Source organism: Athalia rosae, chromosome 2 (assembly GCF_917208135.1).
Source record: "Athalia rosae chromosome 2, iyAthRosa1.1, whole genome shotgun sequence".
In the NCBI taxonomy this organism is placed as follows: domain Eukaryota; kingdom Metazoa; phylum Arthropoda; class Insecta; order Hymenoptera; family Athaliidae; genus Athalia; species Athalia rosae.
The window spans coordinates 14,423,126-14,442,196 of record NC_064027.1 but is presented as its reverse complement, the minus strand read 5'-3'; the positions used below and the strand labels follow the sequence as shown (position 1 = coordinate 14,442,196).

Sequence of the window (19,071 nt, the reverse complement as noted above, 5' to 3'; positions counted from 1 at the left end):
TAGAAACCGGAGCTTTCGTTAGCATACGTAGCCCGCATTTCAGGTCGTGCAGGAGCTCCAGTCAACGCTTTGTAAGGAGAATTAAAGAAATTAGTAATCCAAGTGCATATGTATAACCCCGCTGAACCGAGGGGCATTGTGCATCGGTCCGCACCACAGAAAAAAGGGTTTTAATAATTACGAGAAAACGTGAGCGAAAGTTAAGAACGGACCTTCTTGCGCGTAGCCACATTGATTTAAACGGATAAACTGCAACTACCCCCGCAGTTTGAGTTCACGCAGAAGCCCGGCCGGGCCGGAAAATTAATGAATCGTTACATGAGATGAAAATTTATTTTCTCCGGAGCGAATATTGCATTCGTTTCACATTTGATACGTTGATATGGGTAATCTGTGAAGGGTATATAGAATCTAGAGCACAAAATTTAATTAAAATTGCCAATTTCGCGTGGTGTAACGATTGAACGGATATTATGTTAGTTCAAACCCGTTCCTACTCATGACATAAAGTCTATAGTCTGTATAACATTTCGTAAAAAAATGGAAGAAACACACCAGGAGCTCAAATCTAATTAAAAAATTCTAACACAGTCGTGTCGCGCAGCCCCTAGAAATAAAAAATAATTTACTCTGACAAATATACATATAATACCTATATACTATAACTTGAGAAAGGGCTTTGTGTCGTACTTTTCAAATAATGAATGAAATTTGTATAAAAAAAAAAAGATATGAATAAAAAATTGTCGCGTGGCTGCAGCGGCAATTTCTAGGAACAGTCAAATGAACTCTGGTTGATGAAGCGCTAAGTGAAGTATTAAATTTTAAGTCGAAGAATCTCGTTAACTAATGTCTGAAATTATGAAATCACGGAAACGGTTCGGATCTTGGACCGTTTCAAGCTCTAGTGATTCAGTCAAATTACAAATTATACGACTGATTAGTAATCACAATTTTCCTTGAAAGTATTCGCTGCAGATTAAAATAATTTTTAAGTTTCATCAACAAAATCATTTATGCAGAACCTACGATCATATTGGAGAATCATTGCTCGAAATTACACGAAGATTGCTCCGCAGAGACGAAATTGTTTTTTTTTTTTCGCTTCTTTTTCACGTATCTTGCAGGGGTGGTAAAAATTCCGGTAATACCCCTGCAGCAACATCGCCGTAGAGAGGAATCGTTTTTTAAAAACGTCGCTACTAGCTAATGACCAGTGTCCTCCGCGAAAAGCGTATCATTTACGACGAGACGTCGGTATCCATGTAGAAATATTATACCGCTCGCCTTTTTCTCATATGAGTATTATGGTATAGGTGTATGTGCATGATATTAACATACGTATACGGAAATCTAATGTAGAAGTGTGTCCGTGTACGTATGGATACATACATATACGTACATAGAGTTGAGTAAAAGGGGCAGGGATTAGGGATTTGAACGAAGTGGGAAATCGCTGGGGTGTGTGTCGGGGGATGAAAGGGGGAAAGGGGGGTTTTGGGGGTTGGTTGTGAGGCGGCGAACAGTTAAGCATTAATGGATTTATAATCTAATGAATTTTTAGGTTAGCTCCCGAGTCCCGCGGGTGGACTCCGGTATTTTCGCGGGGATTTATTGCCGTGCGAGAAAATCGTTTATCTCGAGTCTCCGAGTCTCCGGCATCGTCGACTCCTCCCTACTCTCTTCTCTCATCTCTCATCTCTCTTATTCTCTTTTTCTCCTTTTTTCCTACCCCTCAGCGACAAACCTCATGCCGCCCACTCGCCTACACGCCAGAGTGCCCACCGCTCTTATTCCCACGGAAATCATTTTCCATATCAACGAAAATATCAAATCTCCACAGAGCTATTTTCTCCGGACTTTCTTCGTAGCTCTATCGTTACGATACGTTACGAGGGAACTTCGTGTTCGAATAAGAAATTTTATAGGGTATCCACTTCCAAAAAAGATAATGGAAAATAGAAATAATTCATTCGGGATTTCAGGTGTAAGATCGAGGATCAGGGGGTGAAGCATTCTCTGATTGGAAGGACTTGCAAAGATTAGAGAGAATAAGAAGCGAGAAAAAAAAAACGTTGAAAATGTCTGAGTATTCCATGAAGCAGCTTCAGACGCGGTTGGGGGGCAGCAATTCTTCAGCTGAAGGGGAAGAGAGTAACTGTGACTTGAACAAAGTTGAATTAAGTAACCAGTAGCGAAAAAGCGATGGTAGGATGAGGGTGCGGAGTAGAAAGAGACGAAGGCAAAGTTAACAATTGAATAACTTTATAATTTTTGGTTTTCTTTAATTCCCGCGATAATTCTGGTCGGCTTCATAATAATTCCCGTCTAACCAACGGTCACCTTCTCTCCTCCCTGTCCGCCTTTCCCTACCGCTCATCCCCTCGTTCATGTCGCCATCGCCGTTCTCGTCCCTCTTTTTCCACTCACCGGCATCTACAAGGTGGGCTTTATACATCTAGAACGGTGAAATTTTGCCGCCATTTGCCTCTCCCCAATGATTTTTCTTTACCTAAGATTTCTCTAAAGGTGTCTGACTAGATATTTTCTAACTGGGAAATTCAACGTATAAAAAGACTAGTTAGACACTTTTAGCCCTAAAAGCGACTTGCGATTACGGACTATCGCATGTATATACATATCATTCGTTTTCATTTTTTTTGCACCCCCTCAGATTTTTATTATTATATTCCAGGCACCGTGAAGCTCGGCAGAGTCGGTTCTTTTTGTCATTTTTTTGGTCAGGGACGGGGGGAGAATCACCGTCGGAAAGTAATTAGAAATATGGCTCGCCGGAGGTAAATGGGCCGTGATGCCTAGGATAACCTCGACGCCCGTTCCCATCCTCCATCCTCATCGTCGCTCCCGGGTCATCCAGTTCCGACCATCCGCGAGGTGCATCTTTGCAGGATTCGAATCATGTTATGCATTAATTTTAAATATTCACCGATTCACATCTACCACGCCGTTTCTTGTGCATATCAAAGATCGTACATAGGAATCAGGGAATTAAGCCACGGGCTCCAAGTTTGAAAGTTGAAAGGAAACGTGCATGCTAGTCGTTCATGCGTGTGCATTTCGGAATTCTACAACTTGCGGAAAGTAAGACGCGTTCGAATGTCTTCTGGGTTCAGTTAGATGTGTATCGTAGTTTGAAATTTAATTAAAGCAAAAACAAGACGTAACAACAATTGGTCCTGCGGACCCGGGCTACGGGGTGATATACGTACGTACAACGGAATAGGTGGAATTCGTATATTTGCCGTGTGACATTCGCCGAGTATCATCCGCCCGTTGGTCTCGTCCGCAACGCAATCGGTGGCAGGGAACCTCTGATATTGCTTTCAATTTGTCCGGTCCGAGGTTGCATAGTGTCGTTTCAGTATCACCGGGGTTTAGGGACGTTGACATGGCGCGAGGTTCTTATTGTATAAAGCAGCTACGCGGGGCTGAAGCATTCGGAGAGCTACGTAGCGGCGAACAGCTGGATGGATATGGAAGCGCTAATATCTTGGCAGCGGGTATTATCTGCGGATGAAAATACCATAGTCCAGAGTAATAATACCGCGAATTAAATTTAATGATCTTTACTTCCGTTGTAATTGCGTCCTCCGTACAAACCTCGAAGAGGATAAGGTTAACACCGTTGCCTTTGCGGGGGGCGGGGGCGGGGGGGTTAAATCCTCGAAATACGTTAAATATTTCGGTTCAAGCGATAACTCTTGCGCTATCCCATATGGGTACGCGTGATACATACAAGTCCTACGTGCACGCGCATATCTCGTATACGGTGTATACATATGCGAAACACGCGTGAGCGTGCCGCGTTCTTCCGTGTTCGGTAGTGTCTGGCCTACTCCTATTTTGCAAGCCACCGCAATCATGATAATACAAGAACAATAAGAGAGCCCTGGAAGAAGCGAGAGCAACGGCAAAAGCGAAAGACAGGGAGAACGACGACAACAACGGCAACAAACAGCAGGCGCGGGCAACGTAAGATATTAGCGGGGGTTGTTGGTACGCTAGAGTTAAAATATACGCAAGGTTTATAATACACACATATTACAATTATGATATTAGGGGCCGGTACACACGTTAGAACTCTCTAGCTCGTGCCAACGGGATATATAATTGCGGTTTCTAACAATTACGCCACGTTTTCGCTAAATTTAATTATATGTGAATGCTACTCCCGCGCTTTGTTTGCTACTACACCAACCCCCAGTCTTCCACATCTTTAACATATCATACTTATACCTGATGCAAATACCCGCAAACTAGTATGGAGTCTGCTAATAAAATACAACTTTTCTCTAGTTCACACCGCCACTTCTCCGAAGTAAAATTTATAAATTGATGCATCGCTCGGACAAGATTTTCGTTTATTGAAAGCCCAAAAAAAAAAAATAAAAACAAACTCTTCGTCAATAAAAATTTTTTGCCGCGTCGACGCCTCGTGAAATAAAATAAAATTTCATCATAAAATTTGACGCATTTGCAGGAAAGTTATTCGTGAAGAGTATTTTACACTACGCACAAAAATGAGCGGGCCACCCTATTTTCGCTCCGAAAAACGTCCGATTTCGAAGCCTCATAACTGCTCGAGAAATTGAGATAGAAAGTTGCAAAAAAAAGCATTTTGAAGCTTGAAGCTTCATCTTTCAGGTGCTTTTTGTCGATTTGAATTGCGTTTCTTTGTCCACTGGTTACTCTCTCCTGATTCAAGTCACGTCGAAAACGTGAAGTAAACTCTCAACTTTGAGAAGGTGTATCGGATGCCTCAGTCATTGGATTTGAATTTTTCTGATGTCATTTTGAAGGTTGAAGTATTCCCTTCAAAACGTGTTTCTTTAATTTTTCGTACGATTTTTTTTGCACGAGTTGTGAGATTCTAAAGCAATTATTGTCCATGAATCTTTGATCGAATACCCTGACCGACCCAGTCATCGTATCGAAGTTTTTTAAAAACGATTTTGAAGCTCAAAACTTCGACTTTACGGGACCCTATTGCAGTATTCTTTTATCTAAATTTCCGAAGCTCGGTTACCTTTCGAATGCACCCCTTCGCTCCTTGGTATGGAAACTTGAACTCATTAATAAGGGTAAACCGGTACGTTGATGCCAAAAAGGGGTTGGCTTGTCCGAACGAAAATTATGGTTCGCAACTATTTTCTCAGTTCTTTCATGCGACGAAACAATCGCGGTATAGAATTATGAAATTTCAGCGTTGTTTTTTTTTTTTTTTGTTCAACTAAATTTCTCTTTCGAACGTCTATAATTTTGAACTTGAGTATCCGCACGTGGTGTACCAACCCAATATTACTCCGTAACAATATTACATAAATATAAAATAAAATATTAACTTTCTTGTGAAGTTTGAGCATAAACCCGCGGAGTGGCTAAGCACTTTCTTTGCGGGCGATTCTTAACTTTGTCACCTCTTCCGGCGGGGCTAAAGAAAGGGGAATGTTTTGTCCGTTTTATAAGGGTTAGCCGTAATGTCTGTCGAGGTAAGTTGAGTCGCCGCCGGCTCCGGATCTTTATGTACTCGCAATGCCCGTGAAATTAAACGGAGGCTACGTAGATCCGCACGTGAGAAACAGAAGGAGGGGGCGAATTTAGGATGACGAAGGTACAGAAGAGATACGCATTACTAGAATCGTACCTACGGAAACGATAAAACTGGACAATACAATTCCAGGTAACTGCAACGGCTCAGTCGAAACGGTGTGAGGGCTGTTTTAAGGCGTAATTTAACATAAATTTGGTAAGCAGAGGAAAAAGGGGGCACGACGTCGGGTCGGGTATGGGGATGGCCAAGTAGATCACACTGTGTATCTTTGTACTGGGTGCGACTCGGTGGGCCCTGCAGCGGCTACAGGCGCTCGCCCACCAAAACTTTTTGATTGTATTACCAACGCCGAGCCACCGCGGTGTTTAATGTGTTTGCTTTTTCGGTGAAAAACTTTTAATGCATTGTAAGCGGTAAATAATAAAGTTTCGTTCATCTTCGGACGAAGAGCGTGTTCCGCTCAGTTCTTACAGGCAGATCTATACAGCCGATCCAATAGAGATTTCTAACGACGGATCCCGGTGATCCTTGCTCTCACTTCTGCAGTTTTATAAGTTGAAATAAATTTTCGAACGGACGATCGAATCGTACGTTGCAGTTATCGAGTTTTCCGCCGAAGCGTGAAGATTCGAGAGACGGCGTTCAGACGTCGTTCGCAGGTGGTCTAATGAGTTATGTCTAATCTATGCATCGGATTATCATAATGGCTCTTTCTCATTATATGACTACCCTCCCTTTCCCTTCCCTTCCTCCTCACCCGCCGCTCATCTTCCACGATTTCAGTATGATATAATATATTCTAAATAAGGTGATATTACGTTAGGCGTGCGAGGCAAAGTTGAGTTCGGCAACTGTTGTCTCCGAGAAGGTTATACGGGGCGCCTAAGTAATCGCAAAGAGTAAAAACCACATAAAGTACAGGTGGCGGTCTTTTCCCTTTCTCTCTTCCATTTCATCCGGCTCAGTTTCACCAACACCCCCCAAGGGGATATCGCGTACGTGCCGAAGAGTGTTGTATGTTAACAAATATGAAATTTACATCCCCTCGCTAATCGGTAAAACAAAAGGGGAAGGAATTCGAAGAATAAATGTTGTTCGCGCAACGTTACAGCGGTAGCCGAACGTCCTTCGATTTTCCAAAATCGTTAGAAATACCATCCCGTTCGTACGATGGCCGTTTAATAACCGAGCTGCAGTTCGTTGTTTTATGGATTACCGGGGGGGTATAACGCGTTACGCGGTGGCATCCATTACGTACGTCCAGTTAATTAGTAAGTTGCGAATAAGTTCTTAGCTACGACATTTTCGTATTCACGACGGCGTGTCCTCGCAAGTTTGCATCGTGACCATAAAATCAGGATGTTGCACAAAATATAACAGTTGCCCTCAAGTTAAGTCCTGTTCCCTGAGTTCGCTATAATTTATCCGCGTGTGCCCGCGTCCTGTGACTCTCGCGCGTCGGCGGGTTTCGCCACCTTCTCCTGCGACGTCCCCGTCGGCACCGTCGGCAACTATGCCCGTTAATCCTGCCTAGCGTCTCCGGCCCCTATTTGCAAAGTCCCAGCGGTCCTTGTTGCCCCACCCCCTTCACTTTTGCCGCCCCCTGAAATACCGCGTATAACCCGTGTATCTGCTGAAAGAGATGCGCTTCTAATGATCATTTTACGTGTACGTGGTGAGTCTAGGAAAATTTTCCGTCCAACCGAACGCTCGAAGAAAAAAATTTCATCGTCGAGAGAGAGATACTTTATTCGATTCGCCGGCACTTCTCCAAGAGTGAGACGTAATGCGTTTGCAAATGTCTCTCAACTATTCAGGATTTATTGTCAGATAGAAATCGTGAGAAAACAACGGGGCGTAGAGTACGTATGAATTGTGATAGCTGTGAAAAGAGTCCGCGAAACCTTTACGTCTGCCGTATATTATCACCTTGTAATTTGAGAATAGGAGGCTAGAAAAGGGGTTCGCTGCAGGTAGAAACGGTGGAGTATATTTCAGCTTGTAGTGGCGCTCCGGTATGATGCAGGGCATAGGGGTTCCATGGGGAAGTTTGAGTGCGATAGAAATTGAGATAAAAGAATAAAGGTATAAAGGATGCCCCTTTGCATTCGGGGCGTACGGATCGCACGTAGGACGCGCGCGGTAATTAAAAGAACCGACAGCTGTCTCTTTCGTCCTGGTTGGCAGGCGTACTGCAGGTTTGCTTTTATTTCGCTACGTGCGAGGCATGTCGCGTATTTAAATTTTACCCTGTTTCTCTGCGGATTCTTTGATTAGAAAAGGCCGCCGGAGGTAGCGACGAACATGCGTATAATATATGCACGGATACACGTGTGTGTGTGTACGTATTTATTATATTAATACATACGCCGAGGTGCACGTCCGGTTACACACGTATGCGTTATATATACGTATACACATCGTGTACGCACACGAACGATCTCTTGTATCTTTTGTACACCGGAAAACCTATATTATACTTTTGTATTCTTCCGGCGTTCGCGAAATCTACACGCTGCTGAAATTCCCGCTCTCCACTTACGTACACGCACGTGTTGGTCAACTCCACGTATACCACGTGGTCTGTACAGATATAATTGGAATCCGAATCGCACACGCGTCGAACCTAGTCGCGATTTTCCGCGCGTTCGATCGAAGCGTGATTCAAATTTCCCGAGTCGGTGTTAGTCGTCGGATATGCAGCAGGCTCGGGATGTTAAAGCCTCAGCCGTCGGTAGTCGGGGGATCCCCGGAAGATGAAGTGGCTGATTAGCTCGTAAAACTTGCGATTCTTAACCGCGCCGAGTAGATACTGGAAAAAAGAAAGCTTAGGTACCGCGGCGTCTCCTCTTCCCCCTTTAATCCCCCTCTAGAATCTACGTACATCGCATAGCCGCGGTATGCATTTACTGCCAGTTTCTCTTCCCCAAATTTGACACCCTACTTCATTCTATACTCCAATCTCTCTCCCCGGAATCCACGAATTTTATTATATTTCATGTAATAAACGTGAAACTTTTTTCTTCCACTCCATCCACCGCTCGTAAAGCTCCGGCTTGGTTCCATCTCTCTTTTTGGAATACATGTATATAAAATCTGCGGGATCAGCTCTCGGTCTCGTATTTAAAAATACATCGATATTCGTACTACGAATTCAATTTTCATCCTCGTTAGGGATCTCGTTCGTCGGAAAACTCCCAGACAATGAGTTGAAAATTATCGAGCTAAATAATTTCGGCTGATAAAAATTCACGTATGAGCACGTTTCGAAATAACAGCAAAACTTCTGAAAGCGTCGTCGTAATTCCGTTTCCTTTGATCCTCGCGGACTGCACGTTACTCCGAAATAGACGACGACGGCATCTCCTCTCTTCGAAGTATGCGCGGCGAAGGGGGGTGGGTGTTGAAACTCGTTTTATTAGGTTGTTCAAAGTGTTTTCATTCCCATCAGAGAGAGAGAGAGGCTGCTGCATCCGGACCTCTAGACTAGACCATAGTTAAGGGCGTAAGAACGTCGGGGTTTCAGGGAGGCTCCGCTACTTGACCACGTGGTACGAGTTAATTTCGCCAAGGTCGTAAAGAGTGTCGAATTGGGCATCTCCGTAGGTCGTATAGCAGCATCAGCTCCTCCTGCTGCTACGGGTGGTTTACAAGGAGATACGGCCCAATCACCGTTCTCCAACATACCGCACCGTGCTCTCTCCCGACGTCCAACAACGCCACTCCATGTCTACCTACGACTCTCGCTTTATTTATTCATTAATTAATTTGCGAAAGGATACCGTCGTCTCACCTTATCGTCTCCTTTTCCCATCTCTCACCATCTCGTCGTCTTTAGTGCGCCACGCGAGTACAGCGGGGGGGCGAAGAAAATTTTTTAACTGCTCTTAACATACCGCAGAAACAAAAAAAAGTATGGTTTCACTTACGCCATGGATGGTAAAACTCCGCATACATTTTCGAGGGTAAGAACAAGAAGCAGAGGGAAGTGACCCTCAAAATAATGGAAACGATTACAGGTGTATCATGTAGATGAAGAAATTTTTCGATCGTCTCAGGCTGAAGACTCGTCGTTAATCGCAGGGTGGTTTGGTGTACCCGTATTTACTGGGAACGGATATTCCGCAGTTATATTTTAAGAGATCCTGCAGGTTAGCTACAATTTACTTCATAACGTGTTTATTTAAAAAATGATTTAACCTAACGGTTTTACATATGTAATCTAACGTAAACCTGGGCTAATCTCGGTGAACCACACGCCGTTGCCTCGTATATTCCCTCTGATAATCCATACCCAAGCGTTCCGACCACCCCATGCTGCAGTCGGCGTTGCCACAAACCCCTTTCGCCCTGCCCCCCCCCCCGTTCACCCGCTCCCTTTTTCAACCACTATCTGAACTTTTACCGCATTTTTTCGATGAGCAAGCAGAGAGTAAAAATCGTCCTGCTGGGTCATTGTTTTGGGTTGTTTGCACACCGTGACTGACACACCACCCTGCGAGCCCCGCGAATCCAAACCTCCCTCTGTCTCTCTCTCTTTCCCTTTTTCTATTCCCGGACGCTCCCCAAGAGTGGTGTGATCCCGTCCAGTGGTTTATGCCACGCGCGATACACGATGTGATTTAGTGTCGTCGAATGAATTTTGTTCACAAGGGGGAGGGGGTGCCTCGCCAAATGTGTGTCAATGTACCAGGCAAAGAGCAAATCCTTGTTTATTTTTCTCTCTTCTTCATTGAGATTTATACTCTGCAAATTGACCTGCACTGACGGACCTTCCAGGATCATCAAATCATGCGATGCTGCGGGAGAAAATATTTTATCGCGGGACACCACAAAAAACGTGCGGTGGTTCATCGTTATATCACAGCTATTTTTATCCAGTTGCAACAAAACCACATCATATATTCCTTCGATATATACCTTATCGATTATCGATAAGATTGAATTCATTTTTTCCTGCAGTCCAAAGAAAAAAGAAGACTACATGAAGAATTGTACTTCATTAAGAAGAACAGTAAATTTCTTTGTTTTCAGATCTGAGCATGCATATATAAATGAGGGACAAATCGGAAAGGTGGAGGTACTGCAGGTACAGCTGCTTTTTATCGGCAAATTCACACCGTTGAGGACTTTTGGTGTTTGTTTTTTTTTTTTTCCGTTGCAGCAAGCCAAGGTTTGTTTGTGGGACGTGCAAAATGATACAAACCGAATATAAGAGCATGAAATATCGGCGCAAGGTGGACTATCTTGATCTCCCCCGCGAATAGCTCGATCGGACAGTGGCGTGTATGAGGGGACGAATATATGTGTAGGAGTTTCTGGACAACTCTGCAGCATTTCGGATTTAAAAATTTGTGTCCCGTAACTGCAGGAGAGACCTCATCCCTCGTATATACATAATTTTCCATACGAGGAAGCAGCTGTGACACGAAAGCGTTTTATATGACCAATGATAAAAATCCGATTCGGGTACGATACGTACAACCTGCGGACCACGCGCGCTCCGGGTGCATTCCAGATTTTATACCGATATTTTGAAATCACGAATGATTTTGAACGTGCTAACGTGGCGTATCGCGGATTTCATGCATTGCAATTTTTGCTTTATTTATTCAGCCGTCAATTCGAATGCAGTAACCCGCATGGCACGTAGTCAGGGGATAATCCAATTAAAGTTGAGTAATCCGGTATCGTTATTCGAGAAAATTTACTACGAGGAGAAAATGATCGTGTTTGTTATCCTGAGAGGTCGATTGCGAAAGATGTTATCATTAGAAAATGGGCGTATATGATATGAGCGTGAAACGTTCTTTATCATCTACCGTTTAGCATCAGTCGGAGCAGAATAGCGACTGTGTGTTTTCCTGAATCAGCCTTACAAGATACGTTTTAAATATACCGAATGGCTTTTGCTGACCATATTTTAGATATGTTTTTTTTTTTTTTTTTTGTTCCACAATGTACGTCATTAGCACGTTATTATTTTTATCTTCGAAACACAGTCCTAGGCTCCGTCGAGTGTAATGTAAAGTAAAACTCGGGTTCTCACCTCACGTCACAGCCCGTCCTGATATGTAAAATATAATATGCCTGTATTGTGTATGCAATACGTACATAACATACGCACGAAAATTCGTGGGCAATCTTTTTTTTTTTTCACAATTAATTCGACCACAATATGTATCGCTTCCGTATTTACACGGGGTATTTTTAGCTAGGCTTTTACGAGTATTCAGTTAAACTTGGGGGTTGTAATCAGTAGAAACTCCAAAGCATGGTACGTGGTTTTTGCTCTGTGCATGGAATCATCGTATTTCCTTCAATTTTTTGGCGTCTAGTATGTAGGAACAGGTATAACCGAGCGGTTATAATGAGGTAATTTGCAATGCAGATCTAACTTCTAGGCGAACTGTATAACAGCCTACCCTTCCTAGCTTCCTTACAAACCAGCAGCTCCTGCAACCGCCTACGTAGCTATATATACATATATCCTATACCGAGTGTATAACCTAGGAAATGAAATCTCTCGCGACTAAACCCTACCGCTCTCCCCCTAACCTGGACCATTTCTACCTACCGCCGTCTTACCCCGTAGCCCTTCAAGATATTCCGCTAATCTTTTAATGGTCTCAGAAGTAGAAATTTAGCTCGACGCAGCCTCAACATTACGCGATATGAATCGCTAATTCATAACGATAAAAATTATATGCATGCACGTTTTTTCACTCGGTTTTAATGCATGAATTCGGATCGGATTCGAAAACACTGACTGAGAACATGATCGATCGATTAAAATGTAATTAACTCGTATTCGAAGTGACGTTACAGCTGTAACAGGGATGTCACTTGGTTAACGATTTTTGAGAAAGAATCAGACGGGGCGTCATTCCCCCGGCAGTTCTTCTGGCTCATAAACGTAGAGATGAAAAAATAAAACGACGCCATCGAGAGAGCGGCATGCATAAATGAAGCGGGACCCCCGCTCGGTCTCTTTCCGTCCACAGTCCATCCGCTTTCCCGAGTCGAAATATATATACTTTTCACATTTTATTTTTTTTTCAGACTCACCTTTTTTTTTTTTCCTTCGTTCGGCATTATTGTGACTTAGAATGCGTGGAGCGGGCATTACGGTTTACGAGGCGAACTTTCGGGGGTTAGGAGAAGCGCGAATTATTCATAAATGGCGTAGCTGGAGAGGTGAAGGTGGCTTTGCCTTGCTATACTCACTGAATGCTACCGAATATTACGCCGAGCGTCCTCGCATAATAAACACATAACAGTAATCCTTAAAACAATAATTAGCTTCAACCTCCTACCGACCCACCAACCAAGAGAACCGTTACTATATCCAACTGGCAAAGGGAGAAACGAAGAGCAACGGATGAGGGATCAGAAAATACCCGCGGCAGATTCTAGCCGAAAGGTGATCTCCTGTTAAAAACTCATCAATTCGTTGATATTGTAATTCGACGATCCCCAATTCGTAGAATATTATTTTTCATCGTGATATTTCGCGCTGATCGATCCGATCGGCAGTTATTCGGAGACATAAGTTTCATACCTGGAGTGGATGAAACTGAACCGTTTTCAGTTATACGTATAAATTGCAGAGAATAACTGAATACCGTGAAATGTTTTTAATTTTTTTTTATTTTATTTTCTTTCTTATCTCAACACAGAAGCAAGCCGTGATGAATATCCGTGGAGAAAAATGAGGTTTTCTTACCTCCGCTGAAGCGGAGGGATATTAAACTTTGACTCGTTTGTCGAGCGTAAAACGTGGAAGGAAGTTCTTAAGAAGAGTACACCGAGCGGAGGGATGAGGAGGTAATAGTTTTAATCCAGTGTCTTGCGAGTCCGCGGATTCTGGGAGTGGTAGTTAGCGGCTGGCAAGTCGCGCACTCACTTGCGGGTGCTGATATCATAAGCCGAATAATTGCCATTATTGCAACCATTCTGCTAATCCGCAACGGCGAGAACCGGGATAGGTATCCTCGGCAGCAGCTCCCGCTGCTGCTGCTGCTGCTGCTGCTGCTGCTGCTGCTGCTGCTGCTGCAATCCGACCAAACAATCCTGCCGCTCTTCACCGCCGCTCTCTAGTCGAAACTAATGCTTCAAGGTTTAAGTATGTTTATCCGACCCCCTTAGCGATGAGAGGCAGGGAAAGACGGTGCGGATAGCCCAGAGTTTTGTTGTAGTTTACGACTGTCACGCTGCTGAACTGTTCATATTTCTGCTGAGCCAGTTTACTGGAAATGATTGCGTCACATAATTCTGCACCGGGTGGTGACAGCTTATCCAAGATGGACTCCATACTGTTTCCAATCGGTGGATCACGTGAGATGGAAAATCAATTTGCATCGACGTTCACAAAAATTTATCGACGTTCGAATCGCTAATTGGCATGGATCAATCTAACAGCGCCGATGACCATCTACGCGAAATTTGCGATATATATTAGACTTCATTGAAATATCTAAGTGGAAGATGGTCCATTGCAGTTGACTAGTGCAGGATTTTAAGCGGCGTTATTCCCCCGCACTACGTTGTAGTGATTGTAAAAGTGTGCTCTTTGGTTAAACTGCCGGAGCTCTAGGGACTGGGCCCTTAAATCCCCGAGATTTGTTCTAATGGCCGCAACTTGGTTACAAACTGTTCGTGTTCCACTCTCCGCTTTTGTGTTTCGCATGTCACAAGGTGTATATTTACCTAGAATCTGCAAGCGGACACAAATGCACCCCCTGCCGCAGCACGGCTCCCCCGTCCTTGGTACGGTGCTACATGTATAGCGTTCTACGTATAAAGATACCGGAGTTGGAGGATATTCTACGTCCGATTGTGTAAATTTTTCCCCAACTACTTATACAAGGGGTACGGGTATGCCCATATACATGCATACCTATAGGTATAGAAACCCTACCGTAAAAGAGGAGAGCTGCATATGCATAAGATTACCAGCAAAAGTTTCATCTCGGAAATCTCGTGGCTCGTATCTAGTTATTTTTTCTTTTGTTAATTCATCTAGACATTTTTAATTCGCATTATAACGATAAAGTTATGGTACCCATACCCATAGTATCGGTATTCGGGCACGAGTGCAAAGCGAATGTCTGGAAATGCGTAGGGCTATCGGTGACCGAATGAGTACATGTCTATCCACGTTACGCCTGCTCTGTGCGATACGAGTACATTTCAAGAGCATAAAACGTGTCGTATCAGTTGGTGACAGCTGAATGTCGTCAGCTTGATTGGCAGAAGATTGGATACCGACTGGAGGATCGCAAGTTACGGGTGGTTATCTCTAATATGGCCGCTAATTACGTGACATTATAATTGCCCGAAAGATTAGATCCTTGGGGGGTTGCGGGTGGGCGGCATGTGTTGTTGATGAGGCGGTTAGTATTCAGGGCTGTGCCTTGCGCAGGACTTTTCAAAACTAACTAAGTAAAGCCCCGTTAATTCCATAAGAGGCGGCCTTATACCTTATATACCTTACACCTTACACCTCGTACCTTATACCTTACGCTCTGGCAAGCAAACTGGCGCTGGCAGGGCTAGAAGGAAAGGAAGGAAGGAAGGAAGGAAGGAAGGAAAGGCGGGAGGCGCGGGTTTAAGTATTATTATAACACCCTCATAATTGCTAGATATTAGAACGCATCGCGAGGCGCCACGAGAAACGATGCTGTCTCCAATTACGCTTTGCGTTGATAACGCGCCCGCGAGTCACTGACGTTGGAATTTCGTATCACATTTTCTTTCTATGCGTCCCAACCAACGCGTCCTAGGGTTTAAATTTCCCCACCTTGCTTGAAATATTTGCGGATACAGGAGTATCCGTTTTTTTTCTACGAGCATAATGAGGATATAAGTAAGAATCCAACACTCTGAGATACGCTAAGGGGGGTGATTACGACGTACAGGTGATCTGGACTTGAAAAACAAGACACTCATTGGAAAAAGATTCTTTTTCGAACAATGAAGTGTTACCTGGATTTGTAAAAACTTTACTCACCGACACGAAATCACATCCTTGCCACCTTGAAATGCCGCATCTTTTCCCCATCGTTTCGGTAATTCCACCACAGCGATACCACAGTTTCCCCAGATCGCCAGTTGCGTTGCTGTTTCATTTATCTGCAAGTTCGTCACGGTGAACGTCGGCGGATCCGTCAGTAACAGCGTCTGGAAAATTAAATTCAAAATTAAGTACCAGTTTCATATTTCATGATATGTAATTATATATAATTTTTCAATATACATGTTTCAAAATTATATACATCAGCGATACAGGCAGATATAGGGGGGTGAGGGGGGGGGGGATCGATACGATTGTCTTCACAATATCATCCCTCCGTATATCTATACGGCTGTTGTTAAAAAAAAAAAAAAAAAAAAAAACCGATGGTAACTCGGAGAGAGAGCTCGTAAAATATAACGCTCCGACTTTTAATCGACGTCTTGTATAATCACGTATGCACTTCGAATCTCTCAATTATTCAAGCAGATTCCGCGTGTATAAGCTCCGTATACCATGTATACACATTCGAGAAGAAAGGAGACAAAAAACGTCAATTAAGTGATAAAATATGCAGGTGAGTTTTCAGAGCGTATTTCTAAGCTGGGAAATGGATATGCCGTATTTTCTCAAAGTCGGTTAACTGCTGAAGGAGAGGTGTATATGTATACGGTATACATACTTATACATATCTTGCCTAGCGACGGGCGTAACTCACAAAATATCTTGTCAATTATTCACTCTTAGGGGCGGGAACCGCCTTCATTTTAAGACGAAGTGCACTGCAGTGTGTGTGTGTGTGTCTCCTTTCACTGGAAATCATATTAGGATAAATATAATGTACGTTACGCCTCGAGAGATATACGCTGAGCTTTGTGGTTATTACGACTGAATTTTTTTCACGTATAGAAGTGGTATATTTGTACGATAATGTATGCGCGTTGCGCACTGGTGTGTACGTACATTTTATACTTGAACACGTACGTCTCGCGTTAATTTTAAATTCATCGTTTCCACGGTCAGAACATTCGACATAATTCCGTCGATGATTCGAGACGACCGAATTCTGCAAAGGGACATTTTTCTGCTGGGACTAAATTATTGCCGGGTTACCAGGATTCTGGGTAGAGAATGTTATTTCGGATATTCCGAAGCTCAAACTTCACCAATCGAGCGAAGAGATTCTGGGAATCCGAGGCCAAACTCCCAGGTGGTTATTGATTAAAAAACTTTATAATACGATCTCATCCCTCATATTCATTTTGTATTTTGATTTTTCTATCGTCGTGTAGGGGCGTACAGCCGGCGTATAAAGATATTCAATTTCGCGAGAATTTCAACAACGAGTTTCAAAGTTTATGGGAAGAGACAAAACTGAATCCATAAAGCCACCGCGATCGCTTTTTCAACAACCCTCCAGCACTTTTTTTTCTTTCCGCTTTTTCGTTACCATTTCGTCGTTGCATTAAAAGAATCCGACTCATATTATATTGATTTCGATGGTATTTATGATTAGATTTCGTAAGAATAGATCGCTTGGCTTCAATAATCCATGTCGTTCTGGATATTAATAACGTGCGAAAAGGAAAAAAAACTGCGACAAAGAGTAGGACTGATGTGGCACGTATACATGGGGTGTGTAATAAGTCGCCGGGGATGAGGTTGTTATTGCTATTATTTCGTATTATACTTCGCACCGTCCGTAACGGTGATTGAAAATTGAAAAGAAAATCTGATAGGCTGGAGGGGAAGCTTTCGCCACCACACCGTGAAATTATTAATATTTCGCCAAAGCTCTCCTGAGACGGTCCAACGTGATACCCATACCTAGCTATCGTAAAAAAAATCAGAGGTTATACGTTAAATTATCTCGCTAAGATATAAACGGCCGTAAGACAGGGAAACGACAGTCTGGAGGGATGAGCAGCCAATTACCGACTGCGAAATGCCCTTGCACCTTATATACTCGCCAGCGAAGAACATTTTTTCTCTTTCTAATTTTTTTTTTTTACTTCACCTTATTATAATAAATTGACAATCTACATTTCACAAAATTCAGCTTCAACGGCAGTTTTTGGAACGCCTACAGATTGCCTGATAAATTAAAATTATAACTGGATTGAACAGCAATATCGCCCTCTCATCGATTCCAGAATGTGCAGTTAGGCGAAAATCAATCAATTTTCAAACCGATCACACGATCGTTGGTAAAATATTTCGCCTCCGGCCAAATTTTGTTACCAAACGATATGATTTTGATTAGATGATTACCAATCAACTAACTAATCTGGTACGAAAATAGTAATTATTCTCGTTTACGGTGCAACCTACACATGCTGGAATATGCAGATTAGGCGATGTATATAGGAGGCGTGTATTCTCGCTTTGGAAAATTCAAGGGTAGATCTTTCGATCGATAGTTTTTTCTAGAATTTGGAGTGTTTCTTTTGTCCGAAAAAATGCAGGTAGACGGGGTAAAGCGCGAGATGTAATATAATTATGCGATATTCGCAGTGCTCGGTGGGTCTTATTTTGGGGTTTGTCATTGCCACGGTCGTTGTTTGGCTGTTTTAGGCATCGCCAAATAAAGTTTGCATTCTTAAAAGAGCTTTCCTCGTTAAAGCAAATTCCCAAGGGCCAAAGAGCGAAGAGGAGAGCGTACGACGCAGTACTAAGTACCGACCTTCTCGCAGGGCGACGAACACATTTATTAACAGCTTCTACCCTCTATATCTACTTTTGTAGCTGTCTACTGTCTTGTCCGGGGTTGAAGAGAGAAAAAAAGACATCACATTGTCGACGCCTTATTAATCCGGAAGCGAGGATGGAAAATGGGAGAGGGCGAGCTTTGAAGAAATTAAAAGAACAGAGCGTATAATGCGAATACATCCATCCTCTCCCTCCGACGATCGTACCCTTAACTATTTTTACTCCACCCCACCCGACTATGAGGCAGATAGACATCTTGAGCCTTGTCAAGGTTTAAATGTGATGTGCCCCGCGCATATTCCAAGCTGCTGCAAAATGATTCGATTATTTCTTTCCTCATCCGCGGCCCTCAAGAACCTCAATTCTTGCAGCATTTTCTTGATGTAATGATATAAAAAGTGGCACCGTTAGAACGTATTTTTCAAGTACGATTTGTTCGTTCAGGCCCTGGAGTTCAATTCGATTGAGATGGTTTAGCATCAGAATTTGAAAATCTTAAAAATTTTGAAACGGTATTTTTGATCGCGGGTTGTCTGTATAAAATACACTTTCCTCTGTCCGGACATTGATCGTTCCGGTCAAGTCTAATGAGGACTTAGCGTTAACTTTTTTTCTACATATTCGGTAATAGACATTCTAGAGTATATCTAAAGCAGCGTACTTTTATCGTTTCAAATAATTTATTACATCTTACGTTTACATATTATTTTCGACAATTTTAATTTCAACACCCCGTGGAATTTTCAAGCCAATAAATCCCATCATCGTTCGGTGA

At 43.0% G+C, this 19,071-nt stretch overlaps 1 protein-coding gene across 1 annotated transcript in view; it reads right to left on the bottom strand.

Moving 5' to 3' along the window:
• LOC105684839 (nuclear pore complex protein Nup88) overlaps positions 1-19,071 on the bottom strand; it is a 97,373-nt gene that overhangs the window by 4,412 nt on the left and 73,890 nt on the right. Inside the window, exon 2 of the mRNA XM_012398500.3 lies at positions 15,585-15,754. Coding sequence (XP_012253923.2) covers positions 15,585-15,754 — 170 coding nt within the window. The remainder of the gene's footprint in view (positions 1-15,584; positions 15,755-19,071) is intronic.